Consider the following 25,491-nt stretch of genomic DNA (forward strand, 5'->3'; position numbering starts at 1 on the left):
GTGCTCGTCATTGAGAGACTACGTCACCAGCTAGGACTGTTTGGGTCAACCTTGGTGAATGGTGTGAGGTGAAACTTTTTGCCTGTCAAGATTACAGTATATCGGTAAAGAAGTTCAAGCCCCAGCTAGCCGCAGAGCTACTGTAGCTTTAAGGAGGTCACCTGATGCAAAGAAAGGAAAACCCGACCGAGGAAGCAGGAAGTTCCTGTACGACGACATCGAGCCCGAGCACGTAAACAGTGCACAAAGAGCAGAAATAAACACAAAGAGGGGGTTTTCAGACGTTGACCGCAATGGCAGGCATTAAAGGTATTTTTTAATTTAGGCTCTGCTGGGTCAGCCGAGAGTTGAGTGTTAAAGTTTTTGAAGTTAAAAGTTTGTAAGCTGAGTTTTCCATACTGGTCAAAACGTTTGCTGTATCATCTCGAAACTCGCGTCTCTGTCGCAGGTCATTAAGATCTGTTGCCAGATAAGTTATTAACCTGTTGATTTATGCATTAGAGTTGTTGCTATTATCTAGTGTATCCTAACTCTTAGCTCTGCCACGAGTGCTCCACGCCTACCGTGTATTTGTTTTATATTTTGGCCAAAAACAACTCTGTGATTAATGTAGAGTTATTGATGTCTCGTTTTAGCACTGGTTGGTTTGTCCTTTAGTGGTGCTATTGGACTGACATTTCTTCTGCTGGGCTGTGCAATAGAAACGTATGGGTAAGTTCTCCTTGTAAACGTATCAGCAGCTATACGTGCTATTTTATGACACTGACTTACATTATTACAGAAATAACTGAGTTTTGGTTGTGCTCTGAACAACATCATTCGCTCTGCAGTTACATTGTGTGACTTTTGATTGGAGACAAAAGAAAAAGGCCAGATCAATGCAGTCAAGGCCTGTATTTATAGTCCTTATAGTCCTCTTGTTGGTCAAACTCCAGGAATGCCAGTTTCTGATGTGACTGAAGTTACTACTTCAAAACTGGAAATCACCCTAAGAGCCCCAGAACATTTTTCTGTAACTGGTTTCACAGTTTTAGAACTCCTAATGACGAGTAAACTGAACTTCAGGTGTGCTAAGATGTTCCATTCTTTTGAAGACGAGTGTTTCATGCCCTTTGTAAATATTTTTGACAATTTCATCTGTTTTTGCAGGGTCTACTGGCCGATGTTTGTCCTGATTTTCTACGTATTAAGTCCCATCCCGACCTTCATATCCAGACGCCTCAGTGACGACTCTGAATCCAGCAATGCCTGCAGAGAGCTGGCCTATTTCTTAACAACTGGCATTGTGGTATCATCGTTTGGACTACCCATTGTTTTGGCCCGTACCAACACCGTGAGTTCTCTTTACTTATTTAGTTTCAGATCATACTAAATGAGCGTAAATTCATCTGTGCGTACAAGTAGTGCATGTGCAGTGAAAACAAAATTACAGTGGAAATCTAATGGGCCATTTCTGTCGTCCAGATCAAGTGGGGTGCCTGTGGATTGGTGATGACCGGAAACGCCGTCATCTTTCTCACCATCTTAGGCTTTTTTATCGTGTTTGGAGGCGGGGATGACTGGAGCTGGGAGCAGTGGTAAAGTGCCGTTGGAAAGTGGACACACAGATGGGCGGGTGGGTGGGTAGGTGGATCGTTGAACGAACAGACTGCAGACTGAGGGGCACATGTGTCCTGCACTCAATGGGGGATGAAGCTATAGTGTAGGCAGCAAAATGTCAAATGAAACCAGCGTGTTGTCATGCTGATTTTTATACTGGGGTGGGGATTAGGTTTGGAGATAACTGTGTGCCCTGTAATGTGCCTTACGTCTGGGACCAGGGAGAAATGAATGTCTGTACCCCTCTTATGTGCCATCAATATCCACATTAACACATATATGATTATTTTCTTCGTCTTGCCTTTGTTTCAGTTGCTGAATCACCCTGCTCACTGCAGCTATTATGCCTCAGTTAATCAATATCCTAAAGGGATCCTAAATAATAACTATTGTAATGTATACTGCAAAGCTTATACTGCATCATCTGCCTCATTGTTTAAGGGAGGAGTTATAGCTTGCTTATTATTATGAGCACTCTTTGCTAGTACAGAGCAAGTTATAGGACTCTTAATCAGGTGAATATATATTTGTGTTAAGTATGTTGTTTTGCTTTTGTTTCTGTTTGTGTGTTTCATTCCTCAAGCATTTTATTTTTTGTGTTCTGGTGCAATTGTTTACATTTTCACCAAAGATAATTTCTAGACTGCAATTCTACTGGAGCATATTCACCACTAAACTATATTTAAAATAAATAAATAAATGTAACACAGTAACACGATCCTCAAAAGCCAGCCGAGGCGTCTGAAAAATGACTCTTTGTACGATCAGTCCAGAAAAAGTAGCCATTAAACTTTATTCTTCTGTACATTACAAAGCAATCCATAATCCTGACAAAATGTTATGGCATAATGAATTCATTTTTTTTTTGTTTTTTTACTTGTTGAATGGTAAATACTGTACATGTTTGCTATTTTTGTCCTAGTAGGTGCCTTCTCTCGCATACTTCTTCACACACGCCTGCCTTAGACAATGTACCTTTCAAAGGGTCTGGTTGTAATTTGTTTTTCACCATCAGGGCCTGGTGAAATCTTTAACTTTAATTTAACATTTGCATCCTTGCATGTAATGTTCCCATAGTCAGTCAATAACTAATGATGAGCTTTGTTTGATCAGCATGTGTAACGAAACCTGTCACAGAAAGAAATGTTCGCAGAAAATTCCTGATTTCCTAAACATCTGCTACACAGTTGCTTTTCAGAGGGAAATGTTGTATTGTTTGTATGTAACTGACATGTTCAAGTCCATCAACGGGAAGAAAGTGTACGTTCTCTGTTGTGACTGCTATATTCACACTTTAAAGACACTAAGGAGTGCCTAAGAGTTCTGTAAGTTTTTTTATAAGCTCCTGATTGCACTTTTCTAACACTGATTAAAACTCTCTGTGTAGTGAAGCAAATGCACGGGCTCTGTCTGTTCACTGATCGTGATTTGATGAGAACTTGATTTGACTTCTGTACATCTCACCTCTTTGTCGCTCCTGATGGCTGATGCATCCAATCAGACACCTGCGCACTGTTTATACAGCAGAGCAGCAGTAGCGGTTGTAGCAAACCCCAGAAAGGGCCTCTCATGAGACAAGAAGTGGAAAAGAAGCTGTGTGGGTGAGTGTTTTGGAATCATTTCCTTCTGGTTGGATTTTGACACAGGTGTGAACAGCTGCTAAATTTGTAATTATCTGTTTATTTATTTATGTTTGCTACTTCATAGTTTGCGTACAAGCTTATAATCCTCACTGAAAAACATATTTCTACTTTCCCTTTCCGCAATTTACAAACACACAAGCATTAGTAATGAATGCAGACTGGCAACAATGCCAGTTGTGAACAAACCGCATAACAAAGGAGTGATAAAACCCAACATTACCTATTCAGGGTTAAATTGCATGTGACAGAAATCCACCACGCAGCTGCACACCACCTGAGTGGTTTAATTCCATTCTCTGTTCATGTGTGTCAGGATGCGCCGAAGCCGCCTCACCAGTCTGAAATGAGTGCATTTCCTCCACAAAACAAAAGAACCCGCACTCTGCATATGAATTGTTATTGTTTATATGTAAAGCATGCTGCCTGCCTCCACTAATTGCCTTTTATATGAGAGTGGGCACAACATGTATAGTTTATAGTCTAACATCTCTACAAACAGGTTTAGCAGCTGTATCATTGCTGCTGCGTAAAAGTCTCTTCTGAAACGCAATAGCAAAGTTGTGTATGTGCAATGCATAATGTCTTCACTGCATGTTTATGCAAACTTTAAGAACTTGAACACTAGATACTGATTATAGTAAATGTAAATCTGGTTTTGGAAGGCATTAACATGATGAATTCAGCCACCTGTGTGAAACAATGGCAGCAAGTTGCACTACTGAGGCACCCTGCAAAGACTTTTTATAGTCAATTTATGCTAGTGGGTTAGTCTCAGGAATGAAGCAGAGGCCTTAACATGGCTGTAGATAAAAAAATAAAATAAAAATCATTTTGTAAAGAAAAGTTGGGGATTGATTGGTGAGAACTAACAATTTGTTAGAAAGAAGAGCCAAATGCTCCTTCAATTACATCAGTGGGATTAATACCATGTGAATCGTGTCTTCCGACTACAAAGCTGGCACCTTGAAGTGATGCAAGTGTCTGCCCAGGGAGAGAGAGTAAGTGCTGAAGTCAAACTACATCTATACTCAACATAATCTCTCTGAAAGTGAGGCATTGAGAAGAAAAGAAAGATGAAAGGAAAGATGAAGACGAAAAAGATGCCCAGGGACACCCATTCATCTCTCTTTCAGGACAGCTGTTGCCTGGCAACAACCAAGGCATCAAAATCATTCTAAAACACTCCCGAGAATGCCCTTGAACACAACACAATGCAACAGAGTTTTGAGTAACATAACAGCGCAACACACTGTGCAACACGCATACAGCGTTTGTTAATGTGTGATGCTGCAATAAACACTACATGACACTGCCGCTGTGGTGGGTGGCAGTGTCAAAGGCAACACACTGTACAGCTCAGTGCAGACACACAGTCAGCGCAACAGAACCCAGTTAAACGATGCAAGACCAAAAAGAAATGAGTAAAGCATAATGCACTGCACCAAGAGGTAACACAATGTTAACAACAGTGCAGTAACACTGCTGAAGGTAATTCTAACTAGAACAGGCAGATATATATTTAAATACCTACTTTTTCCTGTAGAATAGTGGTTGCCAAAATAAAATAAAAAGATTCCCACAAAACAAGAATATTTTTTTCATTACCGTCCTCCATATGGTCTATGGTCCAATGAAACTGATGAGACTGTATTTATATAATAGTTTTAGGATAAGAATTGCCCCAAATCGCACCCAATACTGGAATTGTTGGTAAGATCTTAATCAGTTTACAATCATGAGGTTGCCCTTGGAAAACTTTGTTCCTTTTCACAGGTCTGTAACCCGTCTGTAGGCTACATAGACTGAATATAAAAGATGCACATTAGCATTAGCATGTTATGTAGTTAGCATTTTGGCCACCTGCGTATTTATTTTATGTTGTTTGTTTTATGTTGTCACCAGTGCTAAATGATCAGCTATATAGCAGTCTTGGTTAGCATTCATAAACTGTATGAGATTTTCATTCACAAAAAAACTGGAGCACAAACAGATGAATCCACTGAAAATGCTTTAAATGCGAGCAACAGCACAAACACAGTGAAGAGATCTAGCTGAGTGACTCAAAATAGCAAAGCGAGGTCTAGCAGACAGTTTCTGGCTAGCACTGCCTGTGTGAACACAGTCAAAATGTTCACACCCTTAACTTGAAACCAAACTCCAAACAAATGAGTTATTAAAAAAAAAAAAACTGTCTCCCTCCCCTCACCCCAAACCAGTCCCAGCAGATAGCTGTCCCTCTCATAGCCTGGTTTCTTCCTGCTAAAAGGGAGTTTTTCCTTTCCACTGTCCCAAGTGCTTGCTCATAGGGGGTTAGTTTGAATGTTAGCGCCTTGAGGCCATTGTTGTGATTTGGTGTTATAAAAATAAAATTAGAATGGAAACTTCCATCATTTCTATCTAATCTGCTGAAGTTGGGCATTTTAACCTCGGAATCTACGAGGACTGATTCACTTTCAGAGCAAGTCTCAAGATTGAATTGGTGAACTTTCAGTTCTTTGCTCTTCTGCACTGGCTTGTTTTATCTATGTAGCAGCTTTTCAACTTGAGTCAGTTCCAGCTGGCATGGGCAAGAATAATAGATTATAGACAGGTCCATCACATCACTGCATGTAGATAATTATTTTGTATGTGAAACATATAATTAACCTTTTTGATAAAAATAAAATAAATATAAATAGTGTGGATAACTTTCAGTTTAGCTCAGTATCCCTGACCGCTATTTAACAGAAACGATCCGCATATGAGGAAGTTAATGAAAGCCAGAGGGACTTGTAGAGCCATTAAATAGTAATCCATATCTTGCGCTGGCAGGAAATCAAATGGACGATGCCGAACAGGCAGCAATAGTGAGGAGCCACAGAGGGCGTGAGCGCTGTAAAGCCATTGGTAAGCGGAAGGATTTGCGTCGTGGATGTTAAAGCCAATCGATGCGCTCGCGAGGTCGTGAAAGGGATCGAGCGCGAATGGCACAAATGGAACCTAATAAAAGGGGGCGCGTGCTCGGAGCGCAGCACAGGAACAGTGCGTACAGTGTGTTGCAGTAGACACGAGCGCGTCGGAAAACGGATAAAGCCTATTACTGGTAAGAGACCACGTTTAACCGTTTTCTTATAGACAAAATGTCGTTTTCTTTAGCTTCCAGGAAAATAAATAAAGAAAAAAACTTACCGAGCTTATCATTTGTACACTCAGAGCTTTATGTTGTTTTTCCTCTGTAGCACACAACAATAGCCCACGCGACATTTTTGAAGTTTTGATAAATGTGTGCAGCATCCCTTTAAAATATGTACAGGAAAGGATAATGGAATTAGTTATTTCAGATATTTACGAAAAAAGGAGTTTCAGGACGTTCAGATGACAGGTTTCCGTAATTTGAGCTGTACCGAGGCTATTCTGGGTGGAACACGATCGACACTCGGATGTCTTGAGTTGCACTGAAAGGTCTTTTGATTTAGTCATATCACGCAGTTTTCGTGTCTCTGCGCAGACTGCTCCTTATCTCTCCGGTGACTTTTCTTTGTGGGCATCTCCCTTCCTGTTGACAGTCGACTTGTTCAATTTTTTTAGTGTGTGTGTGCGTTACACTAAAAACATTCTTAGATTCTCAGGTTAGACGCACTTTACTGAGTCTAACCTAAGAAATCAAAGTTAGTGATTTCTCTCCTAAACAAGCGAGTTTGATTTATGTCTGAGTTTGTGACAATTGTGTGGGTGGCGAGAAAGGGAGTATTTGTGAACTGTAGATGGTGTGATAGAAAACTTGGATAGACCCACATTAACAAAACCTGTCAACCCATTAAGCAGTGAAGTCAGAGTTGGATGAGGTCAGTCAATTATGGATAGCACTAGTTAGGCTCATTATTTTAACTTGCTCGAAAAATGACGACAATATTCTAGTAATTGATGTGTCTAGCTTTAATGAATATAGGTCCACAGTGGTGACACATTTACTGGGAATGGCTCCAACACTTTCAAGTTCATCATCTCCCTTTGAGTTTTTATTGGTGCTGAACTTTGTGAACTTTAATTAAAGCCATCACTGTTTGTCATCTTATGAAAGGTCTTTTACCATCTTTCACAGCGCTAAGTGGGGCACAACAGTAGCCATTGATTGGTACATGAATATCCAATAAAACTAAGGCACAACACACAGATGCTAAAATGTCAGCAGGCTGGTGATGTCATTGGTCCTTTCCAAATACACTGTTTACTGTGAATGCTACTGTTAGCGTGGATAATATAAGTCATTTGCACCATTTATTAATTTCACAATTGTTAACATTGAGACCGACTTTTGAGAGTTTCTGTTTCTTTTTTGTGGGAGCCTTTTGTTTTGTGCAGGAGTGAATCTAGATACTTGACTTCGTGGATCTGTAACAGTATATTTTTCAATGTATGCCTTTTTTTATTCCAAAGTTTGAACATTAAAAAACCATAGGTTTCATTTTTTCCTCTTCTTAATAATCACTTTTCAGAGCTTTGTGTTGGTTCTGCATCCGACACGAGCTCCCACCCCACACCCCACAGTTGTGACATTTCGCTGGAATGTCACATATTGACGCATGTTACATTTCTGAAACTTAGTTGCATTTCCCTTTAAGCCCAGCTCAAAGCATTTATGATGTCCGTTGGGGGTCGTGGGGTATGAATTCAGTTGGCCTCTTTGTGATTTTATTCTCAGACAGGGCTGAAAAAGAGGACACATACATACAGCTTTTTGTTAGGCGGGCTTTCAGACAGACAGATTAGTGGTTGCTTGGTTGGTGGTACTAATGATGATGTTGTTACTGTCCTGCCTTTCTTGTCGCTGAACTGTGATGTTTGGCTTCCAGCCGGTGTTTGTCATGTTTGGGTGGAAACTCCAGCTGACTGGAAATACAGAAATCCCTGCATGCATGATTGAATGCACAAGCACAGAATATGGTATATGGTTCCCCTAAGAGATATATCATGGACCATTGGTGCTGGTCTACAATCAATTGTATAGTTTCAACTGACCAAAATACTGTGATCAGTCAGCATTTTTCCTTCTCAAAGATTTCACAGTGAAATGTGATCAGTCCAGTTATAATCCATACATTGTTTCTCCTTCAGGTCGAAAATTTGCTGATGTGAATTCCTGCTCGCCCGTTCACCACGGTCTCAAGGAGAACAGCTCCTTCTGTAAGTACACCTTTACAGTCACTGAGAGGAAATATTGTGGCCAGAATCCACTTTATAGGTATTATAGAGTATTATATATTTTTTCTATTAGTTTCCATGCAGAGGAATTCTGCTTGCAGTATGTTGCTTGTTGAAATTGCTCGGTATAATTTTATATCAAGTCCATAATTCAGTGCGATGGGGTTATGGGCATTTGTACTACGTGACATTTTCAGAATTCATATGCGGTAGGTATTAATATGATGTGTGAAATTGTTTTTCAAGAAAAAATACATAACTAATCCTCCCCTCAGATTTCCCACTTTTCTTAAATGATTTCTTAAAGTGCCTTAAATTGTGGTTTTAAAATGTTGGTCTGACAAATTGAGCAATTTGAAGGCATCTGCTTATCAGTATAAGGTTTTAAATTCCATATTTTCAATAATTTTTTTAATCAATTTTGTTTTTGTTTACTCAAATATAATATATATATTTTGTTTATGAAATGGTCCAAAATATATAAAAGAAAAATCAGACATCTGTCATGTAAGGTAACACAGGCTCAGTGAATTTAAAGTATGTGGACATAGTTGTGTATAGATTCCTGTTAAAGGCCAGATCTGAAGCAAGAAACCCTGAATATACTAACAACAACAAACGAAGGAAATATTGGCTAGTTAGTTCTCGTTGCAGAACAGATATTGGTATAGGTGCTGGTGGAAAAGAGAAAATGGTTCCCCAAGATAACGTGAAACTTTTTGTAAAGAATTTGTGCACTTCAATTTAAGGAGTATGTCCCAAGAGGGCATATCAAAGCTTCACAATGATTCATTTCTGGATTTGTGGTTATGTTTACATGGATGTTGCCAGTGATGATGCTCACCAAAGGCCGTATCAGTGAACCATCTCCACCCCCACCTCCGAATCCTGCACACCATGCCAAGCCTTCTGTTACCGCCTTACTCCCCAAGTCAGCTGTTATTTTTCACTCTAAAAGCTTTAGCCTGTGTAGTTGGTACACCAAGTTTCCTCTTGTAAATGGATACTTGATGAAGAGCTGACACCGACAGTACTTCAGTAACAATACCTGAGTGCATGTTATTAAAGCGACTTGAATATGATGGGGTAATCAGCGTGAGTGTTTTTTCAAAGCTGGCACTCTCTCTAATTATTGCTGGTTTTGTCAGAAACTCTTAGGAGTGACTCATCCAGAGTCACTGCTGCCATGTGTCCAGAGTCCAATCCCCATCAATTATGTGTAATTTTGTTCTTTTTGTCTGAATCCACAACATCTAAGGCTCATGATGAAATAAACATTTTTTGTCATTTCTTTCATCCAAATATAAAAAAAGTATTTTTAATGAATGCTGAATATGAATAAATGAGTCATTTGTGCTAGTCTGCTAGTTACACATGATAAGTACACGAGGGTGATTGTAGGTATCTTATTTAAGGTAGGTATTTTTGCATGAAATATTTATTTATTTGTATTTATGTTTTTAAACCAATCAAGTCAGTCTGTAAGACAACATCGGTCTGCCTCCCCCATTACTGTTATTCACAGTGCCAATATAACAAGCACATGCTGTGAGAGAAGAACAATCTACAAGTACCAACAGGCTCAGAGAGTCTGGCCTACCCATTCTCTCTCTCTGTGTCTCTGGCTTTCTGTGTCTGTACAGTAGGGCAGTGGGTTCCCTGTGGCCTCCACAGTGACGTCATATTTCAGCTGCCACAAATTGGTGTGTTGTTTCTCTCCCTCCTCAACAAACTCCTCTCAGTCCTCGCTCGTCTGAAAAGCTCATTTCTGCTTGAATCTGCTTTTGCACTGAATGCAAATGTGACTTAGTTTAGAGCTCTCAACTGCAAGCAGTCTAAAATGAGAAATGCTCATTAACATTAGGAAATTCAGTTGTTGATTGAAGCTTAAAAACAATGTAAAACTATTACTCTTTGAGAGGTTTCTTCCTTCATAACGTATTTGATAAATGTTTATAACACTTGTAGTTGTGTTCATTCAGTTGTGTTTCATTCTTAATCAATTGTTTATTGAAGGCACACCAAAACAGATTTCTAGTTTTATTATGCTGTTGCCAAATATAGGTCCTTGTAAAATATGGCAAAAAAGAAAGAGAAAGGAGTGTTATGCCTAGTTAATTTTCTGCTATTAAAGTTAAGTATGGCAGTGCCCCCCTTAGCCCCTCCTTGGTGGCACCCCTGGTAGAGACAAGCAGCATTTTGCTTGAAAGCTTGCTTAAAAAGTGAGTTATCTAAATAGTACTGTAGTTACAGATAATAGTTACAGATTACTTTCAGCTAATCAGTTCCTTGGTCTAAACATTTTAAGCCTGTGTAGAAAATTGCCTCTGACATATTTCTGATCTGTAACAATGTATCTTTCTATGAAATGGTTATTCATATTTGTGGACATAATTATTTCAGTGTGCTCTAACTTTGTAAATATAAGTACACCTGCATGAAGTGCAACAACTGCTTTGTGTGTAGAACAAGCCTACACACACAGTGTGGGACGGATGGATAAAAATAGAAAAATAAGACTGCCTAAAACTTGCTGCAACCGTCTAACAAGTATTTTTCTTGACATGCAGTTCTTAACCTTGTACATTCAGAGGAAATTAACAGATCAACTCTGTGCTGAAGGAGCCTGGCAAATATTGATTGGTATCATATTCAGCGCTGTAGGAATTACATTAATATGGATCTTTCTAAAATGGTGCCTGGAGTGCTTTTGTGAAAGCAGAGGTTCTTCAATCATATATAACATTCTGTGATTGTCTTTTTAATGAAGCCAGGAAGCCTATAAATAGTGTCTATACATTTACTCCAGTTGGCAAGTAGATATTCCAGAAGTTCTGGGAAAAAAGCAAGTACTTGTCACTAGCTTAGATAGTTTTCACTGAAATTCCATTTGTAATGCATATGTGTCTCTCCTCTTGGGAACGGGTCTAACTTTGGCTTGTCATTTTTCTCAAGCTGTTACATCTACAAAACAGCTTTTTTTTTTAGCATTATGCCCAACAACATGTACTATTTTTCAGGCTTGTGCAAATATAAATAAGTAAGTAAGTAACCTTAAAACTGTGCAAATTAAAGAAATGACTCTGGAGATATTGTTCTCCAGGAGGCCTGATTATTTATTTTTCTTGTCGTCTGTTTGCTCTTTGAAGGTTGTAAATAGTGATTGCCGTAAACCTTCAGCTACATATCTGCCACATTAGACTCAACAGATAAAGTGTGCAAATGTTTTTGAAATGCAGTGTGCGATCATTGAGCTGTTTCATTTGAATCACCCTACAATAACATATTGATGTCTTTTGGCTTAAATGAAACTGCGGGTGGCTCTGACTTAGTCTTCATTTGGATGAGTTTCAGTTCCCTTTTTTGCATGTTTATCCTATGATTTGAAATGACAGGAGGAAAAAAACATTGTGTCTTTGTTATCTTCCTGACGCAGTAAAACAAGAGCACTCAGCCTCTTGCATTTGGTCATATAGATGAGATACAATCTGTGAACAGCCTGCATGTTTAAATTGCTGTTCTTTAGGACTGAATAAAGTGCATTCAGTGGGATTTAGATGGAATAAACGTGGGTGGGCATAACAGTCAAATGGAACCTAATGTCGACAGCTGTCTTGTCCTGTGACCAGTGCTAGCTTCTCCATTTGGCATTCACACATTAATTTAATTCAACACAGAATAGTTCAATGCTAGGTCAATGAAGTCAGTTTGCCAAACAAATACATGTCATCTAAGCAAATCTTTGCGTGTTAGTAAATGATAAATGTAAAGTTATTCCTTCAGGGTTGTGACACATGGATGGCTTCAAAAGCCCCCCTTGTTGGACTTCAGAGTAACTGAATGTAATATTAACACAGTTCCACGCATGCTTTCTTTACCCCTTTTTGTTTTACCACCACAAAAGGTACCTTTGTGTGGGTGACCAGCTATTTTCAATTAATGACTCACCCTTCACAGCTCTCCATTGTTCATGGGTGCTGTGTGACATAGATTAACTCGTCAGATGGCTGAATTTTGTCACTTCTCGTTTTCGGCCATGCAGACCTCTGATAGCAGACGCTAGTTTTTGTTAATATTGTGAACTTCCCATTTACTGTGCATGCTCTTACAGCATTAAGGCATTTCCCTGCTTCCCCAATTCAATGCTTTTGTTTTATTTGATGTTCACATGGACTGTGACAGGAAACCATAGACCCCACACAAAATATAGTATCGCTAACTACAATTTTAATAATCTAATTGGTGCACTTTATCATGTATCTCAAAATCATGTATCATCACACCTTGTAGGGAATGTAAATTATGTTTTGTAGGCAGTGTACTGTTATGCTGTCTTACACATATCTTGATTTGCCCCCCTAATGGAGTTTATCTGATTAGGAAATTTTACACTTATAGTGTACTTTGAAGCTTTTTAGGCAGCTTTGTTTTGTGCAGTGACTGATTACGGTAAAGCCAAGGCTGTCCATGACTCGCGCATTGCTCTCGAGTTGTAGATTAAGCAAAGATTTTTTGTTATTTTTTCCCCTTAATGCAATGATAATATCCATATAGCACAATGCTCTCTGATGTGCTCTTCAAGTCCATGCCAAATTCTTACAATCCCTATCTTGAGTGCTGCCTCATGACCATGCATTCTGGTACCCGCTTCACATCAACAATCAATTATTTGTAGAGGCAGAGACCAACCCCTGGGGGTGATCTTTTGCTGAGGCTGTGAGAATGGGAGGTCAGGGGAAGCTTTTTTTCTCTCTCTCTAGTAAGTGGAGGCTGTGTAATCTACTGTCTTAAGTCCACTGATGTTTTGATTGAGAGTTCTTTCATGCTCAAATGCTCAAGCCTCAAAGGGCTTTCCCTTCCTTAGATGCATTGACAGAGCCCTGAAATTCTTATTAAGGCAAATGGCAAGGAGCAAGACTTGAAAGTAAGATTGTGACAAACATTTTTTTTAACAGTAGTACATCTATATAATGGCTCCTTGTTGACAGTGAGCCTCAGTTGTCAATCTACTGATCTCCTTAAAATATCGTCTGAAATATAATGAACCAAAACGGAAACTAAACCAAACTTTGACAAAACACCATAATAAAAAGCAAATTATAACTTTGCTGTTTTACCTCAGTAAAAGTTGGAACAGTTGGAAATGGCACAGCTTTCAAATTGTAGCCTCAGTGGCATAGCAACAAATAATTAAACAGTGTATGCTACCTAAATTCACAATAAGTGGTCTCATAGAGACTGCGAACTCCCATGACTCCTTGTTTAAAAAATGTATTACATCTATACACTTACACTAAATTGGGACTTTTGGGCATATTGTACACTGAGCACATGCTTCTCAGCATCTCTGATGAAGCAAGGACACAGTCATCTTTTCCTTTGATTAATTGTGCTAATAGTGTTAAAGCTTTAAAACTATTGTAGGATTACGTCTATCAGTGCTGGGCTTATATTGCATGATTCTGCATAGCCCTTCACCATCTGTCTGCAGTCCTTTTTCACTACAATAGTCCTTGTAGGTCAGGCTGATAATCTGTAACATGACCTTTATGCGAGGGCATGGGAATATATACCTTTAAGAATACTCTTACAGTGTTTTCTTCCTGGTGTAGGTGTCGCTTTTGAAGTAAATAATTGGCAAATCTGTAGCTTGTTGTTAATGATACGTTTATTAATAATCAAGAAAGAACATTCCAATCACATAACTTGTGTGAAATTTGTGAAATTTTAATAATTGGGGCAATTATAGGTTAGCACTTACTTTAACAGAAAAAAACAACTTTGCCTTTGATAATGGTTTTTCCATAAAACATTATAAATGCTAGTGAAGTCTCAGCCTTAGTCATGTTTAAAAATATTTTATTGGGTAGTTGTTAGAAAATAGTTCAGTGCAATTTATCACACATCCCAAAATTGTGACTCAAAGCCAATAACACTAAGAACTCTTTAGACTAATATTATTGCTTTCCCTTGTATTAGTACAACAGATTAAGATTTTTTTATTTAAGAGGGGTGAAAATGTTCAAATATGTCTTAAGTTTGAGGAAATTATTCTGTCAATTTAAATTATATAAAAATGATTGACTCTTAGAGTCTTAAAAAGAAATGTCACAGTGCCAGCTGCACTAGTTGCCATTTTCAGTGTGTAGTTTTTCCCATGATTGTGGGCATTTCTTTCCCCACACAAGGATAGATGAGCATGTTCCTCCTGTCAGAAGAATTGCAGCTGCATACGTTACCTAAAGCAAGTACTGTAGTGTTTTCAGGATTTCTGTATCAAAGGTTATCATAAATATATCAGTTTGTTGGCTGGTTTATTGTACATTCATCTTTGTACCTTTCCATTTCTATTATTATTTTTAATGTAATTGTTTACAGTTGTGCAAAAAAGTAAATCTTATGAAACTTTTACAACATATTTGCACACTGTTTGAAACAGTGCCACGGTTAAAATGGATATTTTATTAGTTAATGCTATAGTTAAAATAAATGAAAGAAATATCTAAAGAAAAGCACACTTCAGAAGAAAAGGTTGGGGATACCCAAGGAGTCTTGCTGAGGATTTAAAAAGCTCTCAAAATTATTTGAATTAATTGTTTAACTTTTCAGAAAATGATCTACACGTGGCGTAGTTTATAAACAACTGTCAGTTTGTAGTAAAAAAGCAAAACACTTTATATGGAACAGTCACTTTTTCATTGGGAGGGCAGTTTGAAGTCACTTTCACACCGCACATACACTAGGTAATTGTTTTGAACATCTATTAGCGAGGACACAGTGCCAGCCAAAATCAGGTTAATGTGGGTGCCACACTGTGGGAATCAATCATGACATGGAAAACATTGATTTATGTCTGTCACATTGTCAGTCATTCCTGCCTTGTGGTGATTTTCCACCAGCTGTGGTTGTTCTATAATTGATGAGGGCGCAGTCACTACATTCAGAGAAGCTGGCAGAAACTGGAACTGGGTTAAAAGCAAGCAGTCAAAGTGATACTCACTACAAAGCCAAATGAGTGGAACTTGACCTAGGCCAGCTCTGTAGACCAAGTCGGGTGCCACTCATTTGCTAACAGCAATGCATGTCCTCTATCAGACAGCTGGGGACTTTAACCTAATGGGTATAAAAGTGTATATTGTTCGTTGTTGAGGTCAGAATGTTCGGACCTCCATAGATGCTGGATACGATCACACCATGATCATTTTCAAAATCCTTTATTCTGCTTTCAGTTAGATGAAAGTTAGATGAGGTAGTGTCAAGTGGCAAGGTACAAATTATTGGTATGATGTGGGAAATGAATGGCTTAATCAGTGCCTTCACCCAACAAACTGGGGTTCAAATCCTGTGTGTTGATTTGGAAAATATACCGTTTCACTATATTAGCTTGTGCGTGAAAGACTTTCCGACAAACAGTCCTGGGCTCTGCAGTGAGCAGCATCTCACTAAAAAGCCTTCAGGCACAACTGTATGTATCACACCCCTAACTAATGAGTAATTCTTAGCATACTATAAAAAAACAAACCGTGGTTCTTTTTTTTTTTAACAAACCCTTTTTTTTACAGTAGTGCTTGTTTAAACACTTAATATTTAAGAGGCTTGTGTGCGGTTTTAAGAAAGACAAGACTAAGAGGGGCACATGATACAGAATATGTGATCAGCAAGCGATCAGAACAAAGACATGATCACATTCTGTGTCCATCCATCCAATAGTTGTCAAAGATATTTCACTTACAGTAAGGAATGTCACTTTCATTATGACCATTCGAAAAAAGGCCCTAGGCTTTATTTCTTGAGACCAAGAATGTCTGTAGAAAATTTGATGGCAACAAATAAATGTATTTCATTCTGATTCACAATGACTAACTAAGGCTAACATAATGGCATTGCCTCTCTAAGCCACACTGCTGGCATAGATAGAATGCTTGTAAACGTGATTGTTGTTGCTTTAGCATTAACACTGAAAGTATGCTAAGCTTTCCAGTTGTGTCTTACAGTTTTCTGAAGGGTTTTTACTGCCTTTAATTTATATTACCTTTTATATGCTTTTTATCCAAATGATGGAATTGGTAAATCACTGATTTTTAAATGCGTATAGAAAAGCAATGTATCACAGCTCATGCAGGGTTGTTTCTTTGTATCAAATTATTCACTGCATGTACACCACATAGCCGGTCAAAACTGTTCAAGTCTGATGCAAGGCTAAAGCAAGTCTGACATCAAATGCAGACAGATTTACTATGATTGAGGCAGAATAACTTTTGGAATTTGCTACTTTAACATTGTTTCCCACACCCTCCCTGCTTCCCGTGTGCAGGCGTATTGGTGAAGCTGCCCACAGCACAGGACGCAGGAAAGAACTGAATTTTTGGAGGATCTGACACAGAGACGGAGAGTCTGGCTGCGCATCCCTCAGGATGAAGAAAAGTAGGAGTGCGCATGGAGTAACACCAGGTGATGTAAGTGCTGATTTTTTTCCCCACCAACCATCTGCTAAATCATGAGTCCGTCCATGCATTCATTAGCCTGCAATATGTAATTTCCTTTTATCTGAAATTCTGTGCCTCACCTTTAAGGTTTCTGGTTCCGTATTTGTGCAATTTCCATATATTTTGTAATATTTGTCTTCCTTGTGTTTCCTTCTGAATAAAGGTAGATTGAGCTCTAGCAGGAAAACACACTGCAGTATGTCTGTGTGGCGGTCAGTGACTCACAAACAGATGACTGTACTGTACACAACAGACCGCTATCTGGCAGAATACACTGCAGAGAGGGAGCTGGTGTGTGTGTGTTTGTGCATGTGTTCATGATTTGTGTGTGTACGAGAAAGTGAAGGAGATGAAGATTGAGAGTTGAGGAGTGACTTTAGAAGCAAGAGGCAGAGCGAGCCGAGGATGAACGTGTTAAAGTACAGCTCACACTAGGAAACATTCAGGGCATAGACTGAATGGAAACATGGATAAGAGGAGGAAGGACAAGGATCTGACAGAGAGGCCCATCTGCTTCTCCTCTGTGTCAGTGGTGTTTATGACTGGGCAGGCAGGCCAGTTCATTTACACTGACACTGTCCAACACGAGCACAGAGGCCAAGTAAAATTCTGGATGATGAAAGTTTTCCTGCTGTGACTGGCCTTTATCACCCTCTATCCCCTTATTTATTACGCTATACAAAAATGTATTTCTTGTTTAAATGTATTGCCTGCCTAATGCAAAGCATTTCTGTGCTGTGTTTGCTTCTTAGCTGAAGGAAATATCCAGTGTAAAGTAACATGATGGTTAATCATGACAAGATGTATAACATTTTTTACTTTTTTTGTATTTTTACTCTAATGCAAACATTTGTTTTGGTAATGGTGGTCACATTTTTGATAGCTTCATAATAGAGCTCTCTTTTCTGAACCTTATGATGTCGGCTGCTTCTTTCCCTTACTACAGTTTGTTAGGGCAAATATCTAATCAGCCAGTAACTCAATACATTCGGTGCATGGTGAAGGCGTCCTACTGAAGCTCTGAATGGAAAAGAAAGTTGATTTCAGTATCATATGGTACCAGTATTGTAATGTGTTGTCCGGCACCTCTTTGAAGTAAAGCACCTCTGACAAAAGGGGTTCCAAACTGATACTAGTAAGGTGTACCTAATAAACTGGCTGGTGAGTGGATGTACTACATAGTATGTTGGTGTGCCTTAAATATTTTTTCTCTACTTGTTCTGTTTTTTCAGTACCGTATTTCCCGGACTACAAAGCGCACCTGAATATTAGCCGCACAAGCTAAAATCAGGGGAAAATCCTGTTTTGTACATACATTAGCCGCACCTGACTAAAAGCCGCAGGTGTTTCAATGTTGACTTATCATATGTAAGAGAATATGCACAAAGGGAATTGTCAGGAAAGAGATGGCTGTTTGGAGACACACCCCTTTTATTAATATTTTGAAAAACAAGTTATGGGTACATATTTGCACATGTAGTACATAACAGTAACCTACAGCACACCAGAAAAATAGATTCGGACTACCTTTTAGGCTCAGGTGCAGTGACACGGCTTTAACAGGAAGAAAAGTCAGTCATTCACCATCTTTCTCTTCTTCCTGCGCACTAAAACCACCAAAGTCCTCTTCTCCAGTGTCGGATACAAACAGGCTCAGGATGGCTTCGTCATCCACTCTTCTTCTCTCCTTCGTTATCACTTTCAAAACCAAAGAAATCCTCGTTGTCAGTGTCAGAGTCGAACACCCTCAGAAGGGCCGTGGCGGTGTCCTCCTCTCCATCATGCAGCAGTCCAGCCCTTCAAAATCCGTTGATGATCGTGGATGTTTTCGCACTTTTCCACGCTGTCAGAATCCACCGGTGGAGTTGGGCATAACTTGCTTTTCGCAAGTTTATCGCCGCTCGTCATCCACGACTCCCGCTGAACGCGTAGCGCTACTTTGAAGTTTGTTTTTCGCGCTACTTCGTACGGCACTACGTTTCCTGGCGGACGGACATGTGACTAACATACCACTCTTGAACCCCGATCCTTCCGCCAGGCAACGTAGTGCCATACAACAGCGGAACAAACAAAACAAATCGTCTTACGATATCACAAAAATCATGGACAATCCATAGAAAAGCCGCACCTGACTAAAAGCCGCAGGGTTCAAAGCTTGTGCAAAAAGTAGCGGCTTATAGCCCGACAATTACGGTAATTACTTACACTGCTTTTTATAGCTGTGCACTGCAGTGTTTCCCACTATGTGAGAATTTGGCTGTGGCAGTGGGCTGCTGTAGTGTTCCCTAAATGACTCACATGTTGGCGTTTGGTAGTTTTGAAAGTGTAACAGAGATTACTTTATTCAAAGAGATTTGTTTATTTCTTTTTATCCACTGTGTGTGTTAATTTTGTTCATTTCCAAGCTTGAGGTTTTTGTTTGCTTCACAGAGAAGATTAATAGCTCCTTAAGCATGAATTCGCTATGCGACAGTGTTTGATGTGTCCTACCTTTCTTTTAGATTCTGTAGCACTTACATAATTAAAGCAAGAGTCATTTTTCCCGTCTTTGCTGAAAGGTTTAATAATTCAGTCACTACATAAAGCCATGCTGTTGGAGCTTCACTCCTAAAGCCGTCTCATTTATGATCGCCTTTCTCAAAAAGGCTTTTTGGAAGTGCCCCACAAAACACTGGAGCTGTTTCAGCTCTGCAGCCAAGAAAGGCCTTTCATCTTCCTGGAGAAAACACCCACTCCACCTCTGTTTGACTCTGTGCAGCTACACTACCTCCGTTTGAGATCTGTTGTTTTCCCTTTCATCTTAGTTCCTTTCCTTTTATGACCATGTTCTGACACACATTACAAATCCAGGTTTACTAATGTTTCGACCCCTGGCTTATACTTTATATACAAGGTGAATTGGCCTTATACTTTCTTCCTGATGTCATGGGCAAGTGATCAGTGGAGAAATAGAATTACATAGCGAGACAACAGTTGCAATCAATAAACAAATAATAAATAATTTACCCAATAACACTGACATATTGACAGGAGACTATTTAGTTCTCTGCTTGACAAGTGGTTTAGTAAATGGAAACAAACTTCGATTGGTTTTCCGGACAGTTTATGTTTTGCCAGATTTAATTTTCACCCATTTTCCTGGGAGAGGAAGAATATATCTTTAAAAAGACAGGAGCAATATGTCAGGCAAATTGCACAGAACGAGCCGGGGAGTGAAGCGCAGTGGGTTTACTGACAATCAGAAAGGACAGCACACTCCCATCTCTGCATTGGTTTCTTCAACTATCTCGTGTTCACTCTGTCATTCGGAGTCTTTTCCTTCCCTGTTCCCGTCTTTTTTGCAGTTATCTCTCATTTATGTCTTGCAGGGTACTTTCCTGCTATTACTTGTCAGTCACATTGATTGGAAAGAGGAAATGGGATGACATAATCTTTCTCTCATTTCTCCCATTAGACAGACACCTGGCTGTGTACACTGTCAGTTAAATAATATCTATATGTTGTCCAAACATCTATCCGTTTGAACACTCAGTTGAGTTTACCATGTGCTTTCCATACACCAGTGAAGAATCACTGCTGTAACTGGATAACCGTATTACCTGGAATGTTTTTCTCAGTGGTCATTTCGAGTTTGACAGAGAAGATTTGTCATGTTTTTCATGGGCGCCATCCACATATTGAACTCTGCTGCTCCACCCACAAATGCATTTTCCTTACAAATGTGGGACATTTTAGGGGAAATGAACAGGATGTCCAACGGTATCAGATTTGTTGAAATAATTGATTAAACACAATTTTCCTTACTTTTTGAAATATTGCTGTTATCGAGTTAGCATATTAATGTTATCGTATTACTTTTTATTAATCCAAATATTGAAAGCATAATTATGTTTTTGAAAGTTACCCTATAATTATTCCTCACTGTTGTCATCAAATGTGCTTCCCAATTTTGATCCTGTGTTTTTGGCTCTTTGTTACACTGACTTAAATGTGATACTATACAAAGATTAAACTCCCAGTGTTACCATGTAATTAATGAGATATCATGTAAAGAATCTTCATTAATGCCATTAGTAACAGTTGTGTTTGCCTACAATTTCATACATGGCCTTAACCAACTATAACATCACTAAAGTCTGGATCTACATTTTATTTTATTTTATTTTATTTTATTTTTTCAAAATGAGAGGTGAATCAGTGTGTAATGATATTTGATTGGCTTAGGCATGAGTAGTGAATCAGAACCACAGCAATCGAGTAAGTGACTTTTACTTTGTGCTGTTTTAATTTCAAAGGAATAATTATGTATTTTGTTATTTTTATTTCAGCATCCGTCTTCTATATTTCAGAATGGGGAAGTGTACAGAATAAATTCATTACAGTTTCTGGTTTTCATTATATTGCAACTCTAGGACTTGGTTTCTGCAGAAGTGTAGCCTTTTCTTTGGGTCATTGGATCAGAAGTGCTGTAATTTAAATGTGATACATTAAAACAAACAGTTCTGGCCCTCACTACTTTTTAAACCCCAGTTTCATTTCTAAATGGTGTCTGTGAAATAGGTTTATTTGAATGAATCATTGCATGGTTTGTCCACTAGAGAGCACTAAGTTCATTTTTCAAGTTGTTCCACGTGTTCACAGCTCTCTTAAAAAATCTATACTAAGACTGTTGTGTATATGAAATATTTACATTAGAAAATAACACTGCAGGGCAACATAAGAGTATTTGCCTCGGATATCAGATACTGACTGGGTTAAAGAGCCTTGTTGTTGTTGTTAAACAGAGGTAAGCTTTCCGTCTGGATCACAGGGAGGTTAGACTGTAGCTTCGCGCTCTTTCCTTTTCACACTAGCTGTCAGCTTCTGTATTTCTCACTCTTCTTGTCTGTCTAGCCTCCTGTGGCCACATTGACATAAAAAACCAAATCATTGCTCGATAGCCTCAGACCCATTCTAGGAATTCTTCAGTCCCCGTCCTTTCCCCCTCTCATTGTTATTGTGCTTCATATGCTGCTTGTCTGCATGAAATCTTTGACGTGTTTAATTTCTTCTTGCATGCTGTGAACATAAATTGTTTGATATATGCAGAATGAGCTCTGGCAGCCCATTTCTGTTTCCTCAGTACGCTGACTTGTTTACAACCCATCATTTCAATGAATCACTCTGTGATCCATACTGGAAACTTCATGCCAAAGAAGGCGCACTAAACATACAATATTTACACTCTGCACAGCTTCATCGACATATCAGCTGGCACTTTTTATTTATTATTATTTATTTATTTTTGCATTTCCAACCATAGCTGGAAGCTTTAGGTTTTGCAGTTGACCGAAAAAACCTAAGGCTTGAATTCACATGAATTAAGTGCAAATGTTTGTTGGCTGAAGGATGATGCGATTATAATTTAGTGGTCAGAGGTCACAAAATATATTTTTGGCTACAACTCACACTACATGTGCAAATTTTGACAAAAGTTCAAACAAATGTCTAATAAGAAGGACATTTACATAGAAAGGTAAGACATGGATGTAAAGTAGTTTCACTGGCCTGTGAATGCATAAAACTTCAAGGTTTTAATTTCATCCATCCATTTTTACTTTTTAAATCACGTTTTTCCCCCATGGTTTTACATTTTATCCTCTTATTTATAGTATTTCTTATGTGCTATGCACATTTTTTACTTCTTTAACATTTTCCCTTACTGATTTTCTTTTTCTGAGACAATTTCGTATCAAAGCTAAACATTCATTATCTCCTTTCTGTCAGGAAAATAAGGAGCCTCCTGTGGGACAGTTTTCTGCAGGCAACACTCTCGGGGTGGAGGTGTTCAAAGTCCACAGGCGGTTTTCTGGCAATCTGCAGCTGCCTCCGTTGTCATGGCGACAGGCAGAGAAGGAGAGGGAAAGGGGAAGGCCGCTAACACCAGAAGAAGATCCCGTAACCCATAGCAGACCCACGAGCCTGCCCATCGCCTCTCTGCCTCGCATTGACATCACACAGGCTGACCCTGACAGGTGAGGCTGTGATAAACACACTGACACGCTCAAACGCTTTATAAGGCGGCACCGATGCTGCGCACGTTTGGGCATTATTTTTTTTCCTTGTACTTCTCTGCGTTTGTGCTTTTGTTGTGCTGCAGTAATAATGTAGTAATTTGAGAAAAGCAGCACAGCTTGTGTACCGGGTAACAGCGGGAGGCCGGTGTTTTCTCCCATCTAGATCTGACATTAGATTTGCAAGCAAGCAACAAAGTTGGCATTTATGAATTTTTTGGGGGTGAAAGACGGGGTACATACTCGACAGCTCATGTGTCTGTCGCAGTGCCAACACAAAGAGGTAGACAACGCATTCACGTTACGGCAAATTTAGAATCACCAGTCAAACTAAGATTCATGTCTATTGAATGCGGGAGGAAGCCAGAGTTCCCCAGAAAAACCCACACAGACATGGGAAGAACATGCACACACTTGAAGTTGCTGAATAGCAGTTTCCCGTATGTATTATTTCGTTGAGCAATTATAATTCATCCCACCAAACTACTTTCGCTTTTTGAGATCTTTTGAATCTATTTTATCTGGTGTCTGTATTTTTTGTTGCTTTCATCTGTATAAGGCTTATACTATGTCCTCGTGCTTTTGAAAAACATGGGTTGGATTTATCTGGATTACAGGTCAGGAGCAGAGAAACTTTTGCTCTGTTTATTGCACAACACTGGAGACGCCCCATAACTTTTTGCTTTGTTTTCCAGCTGCTTTTGAGTAGCCAGTCAGCTTGTTTAAAAAGGCTTCTGTTCATATTGATTAGCATTATGAATAATGCAGTGGAGGATTGTCTGGATAATATCAACCAATAAAAATAAATCATACGTTCAGACATATTTATTTGAGTTTGTGAGTGAATATTTTAGTGCAGTCTTGTCCGGCATCAGACTTGGTTGTAAAGCGGACTCTTTAATGGAAACTAGTATAGAATTCAAAGGGGTCGGGTTGGGCCAGGCAGACTGTTGCAGTGTTACTTCTAGTCATTCTGGCCAGAAACTCTCACCAAGATCCTCAGGCAAGCAGGCAACGATCAGACGTCTACATCGATACAGACGCTTCACTGTAGCCAGCGCATGGTAAGGATATTCTTTTGAGGGTGTTAAAGAGAGAATTAAATAAATAAAATAGAGGATTGAAACCCAAGTAGTGGGTTTGCTTGTCAGCTGTAATGTGTTTTTGAAGAGCTACAGCAGGTAGTCGTGATTGTGGATTTATTTAGTAACTCAGGCGGACCCTTATTTAGAAGTAGTTTATTTCAGGTTGTCAAAAATGTCCCTGCTCCAGGATGAGTTAGAGCTCAGGGGACTCATTTTTAAAAAATAACTCATTGGTGTGGAAAGATGCCTTGGAAAAAGACCCTGAAATAACACATAAAAAAAAGATATATTAACAGGAAACAGTCCCCTTTATGTCATACCTTACATAAGGTAAAGTTTATTCATATAGCCCAATATCATGGGGTTGTCACTGCAAGCTTGCAATAAAACACACAGCAAACACTTTATTACGATAAAAGTGTGAGACATCTCTGGAAAGCCATTTGTGATTCCAAGACCAAAGCGATTGGCAGACATCCCTGTGCTGTACGTACAGAGTGTTGAAATACTCAGATGATGAAATTCACCCTTGGGGCGTGATTTCATCACAAATGTTTTAGTTCTTAAAATATTTTTAAAAGTACACGCTGAGCAAAGCAGCGTGCTGGGACTTTCTCCTCTGGGATGTACTTACATTAATGTGTGTGGCTAGCCCATGTTGTTTTTATAGACTACGGCACGATTCTCTCCTTTGTTTCCCTTCTTAAATAAATCCTTCTGTTAATGCCACAAACTTGAATTCATCAGGAAACAGGATTTTTTTTCCCTCAATCGTCAGTTGTGAAACATTGGTAATGGTTTTATCCAGTCCAAAGAGTTTAGCCTTGTTTTTTCTCCTGAGAAGCCATTTAGCGTCAGGCCATTTTTTGACAGTACTTTTTTTTTCCTATTTTCTATTTGGGACCCTCTGTCTTTGATCAAATTAATTTGTAACTTTCATGTCTAAGTGAAAAAACATATCAATCTGCTGATAGCGTGACTACTTCTGACCTGTCTGGTTGTTCTTTAGATACATCTGGTTATCATGCAACTAGAAAAGTAATTTGACACTTTCACCTACTTATGATCCAAGTCCCACTACCACAAGGCTGCTTAGTGAGCAATGTTTTGCTGTACCAGACAGTGACATGCAAGTTGAAATCTGACATTGTGGTCAGATCATAAATTATCTTTGATTTGATTAGTAGTCTGTAAAATTCATTGTACCCCTCATAATCTCTGGTGGTTTTAAATGTTAATCCAAGCATCAGATTTCCTGACGATTTCCAGGCCTACGTGGAACTGTGACCCCGCTGTATATACTGTATGTGGAAGGCTTTTACTTAAGCTCTGGTTCTCCTCAGTCTTCCACATGTCAACCAAGTCAACAGACCTTCAGCCTAATCACAGAAATCAACTACTGCTATGGACATTGAGTTTTATAAATAGTAGCTAAGTACCAGAG

At 39.0% G+C, this 25,491-nt stretch overlaps 2 protein-coding genes across 2 annotated transcripts in view; both read left to right on the plus strand.

Annotated features, from left to right (window-relative positions):
• leprot (leptin receptor overlapping transcript) lies at positions 1–2,995 on the plus strand. Its single transcript, XM_026148653.2, has 4 exons — positions 1–309; positions 636–711; positions 1,150–1,333; positions 1,465–2,995. The coding sequence occupies exons 1-4, from the start codon at positions 294–296 to the stop codon at positions 1,579–1,581; spliced, it is 393 nt and encodes a 130-aa protein (XP_026004438.1). The 5' UTR covers positions 1–293; the 3' UTR covers positions 1,582–2,995.
• A 3,255-nt stretch (positions 2,996–6,250) lies between these two features.
• LOC113009940 (3',5'-cyclic-AMP phosphodiesterase 4B-like) overlaps positions 6,251–25,491 on the plus strand; it is a 45,813-nt gene continuing 26,572 nt past the window's right edge. The window contains exons 1-4 of the mRNA XM_026148637.2: positions 6,251–6,324; positions 8,337–8,405; positions 16,738–16,879; positions 22,676–22,923. Of these exons, the coding sequence (XP_026004422.1) occupies positions 16,838–16,879; positions 22,676–22,923 (290 nt within the window). The 5' untranslated portion in view covers positions 6,251–6,324; positions 8,337–8,405; positions 16,738–16,837. The remainder of the gene's footprint in view (positions 6,325–8,336; positions 8,406–16,737; positions 16,880–22,675; positions 22,924–25,491) is intronic.

The sequence above is a fragment of the Astatotilapia calliptera genome, chromosome 18, assembly GCF_964374335.1.
Source record: "Astatotilapia calliptera chromosome 18, fAstCal68.1, whole genome shotgun sequence".
Classification (NCBI taxonomy): domain Eukaryota; kingdom Metazoa; phylum Chordata; class Actinopteri; order Cichliformes; family Cichlidae; genus Astatotilapia; species Astatotilapia calliptera.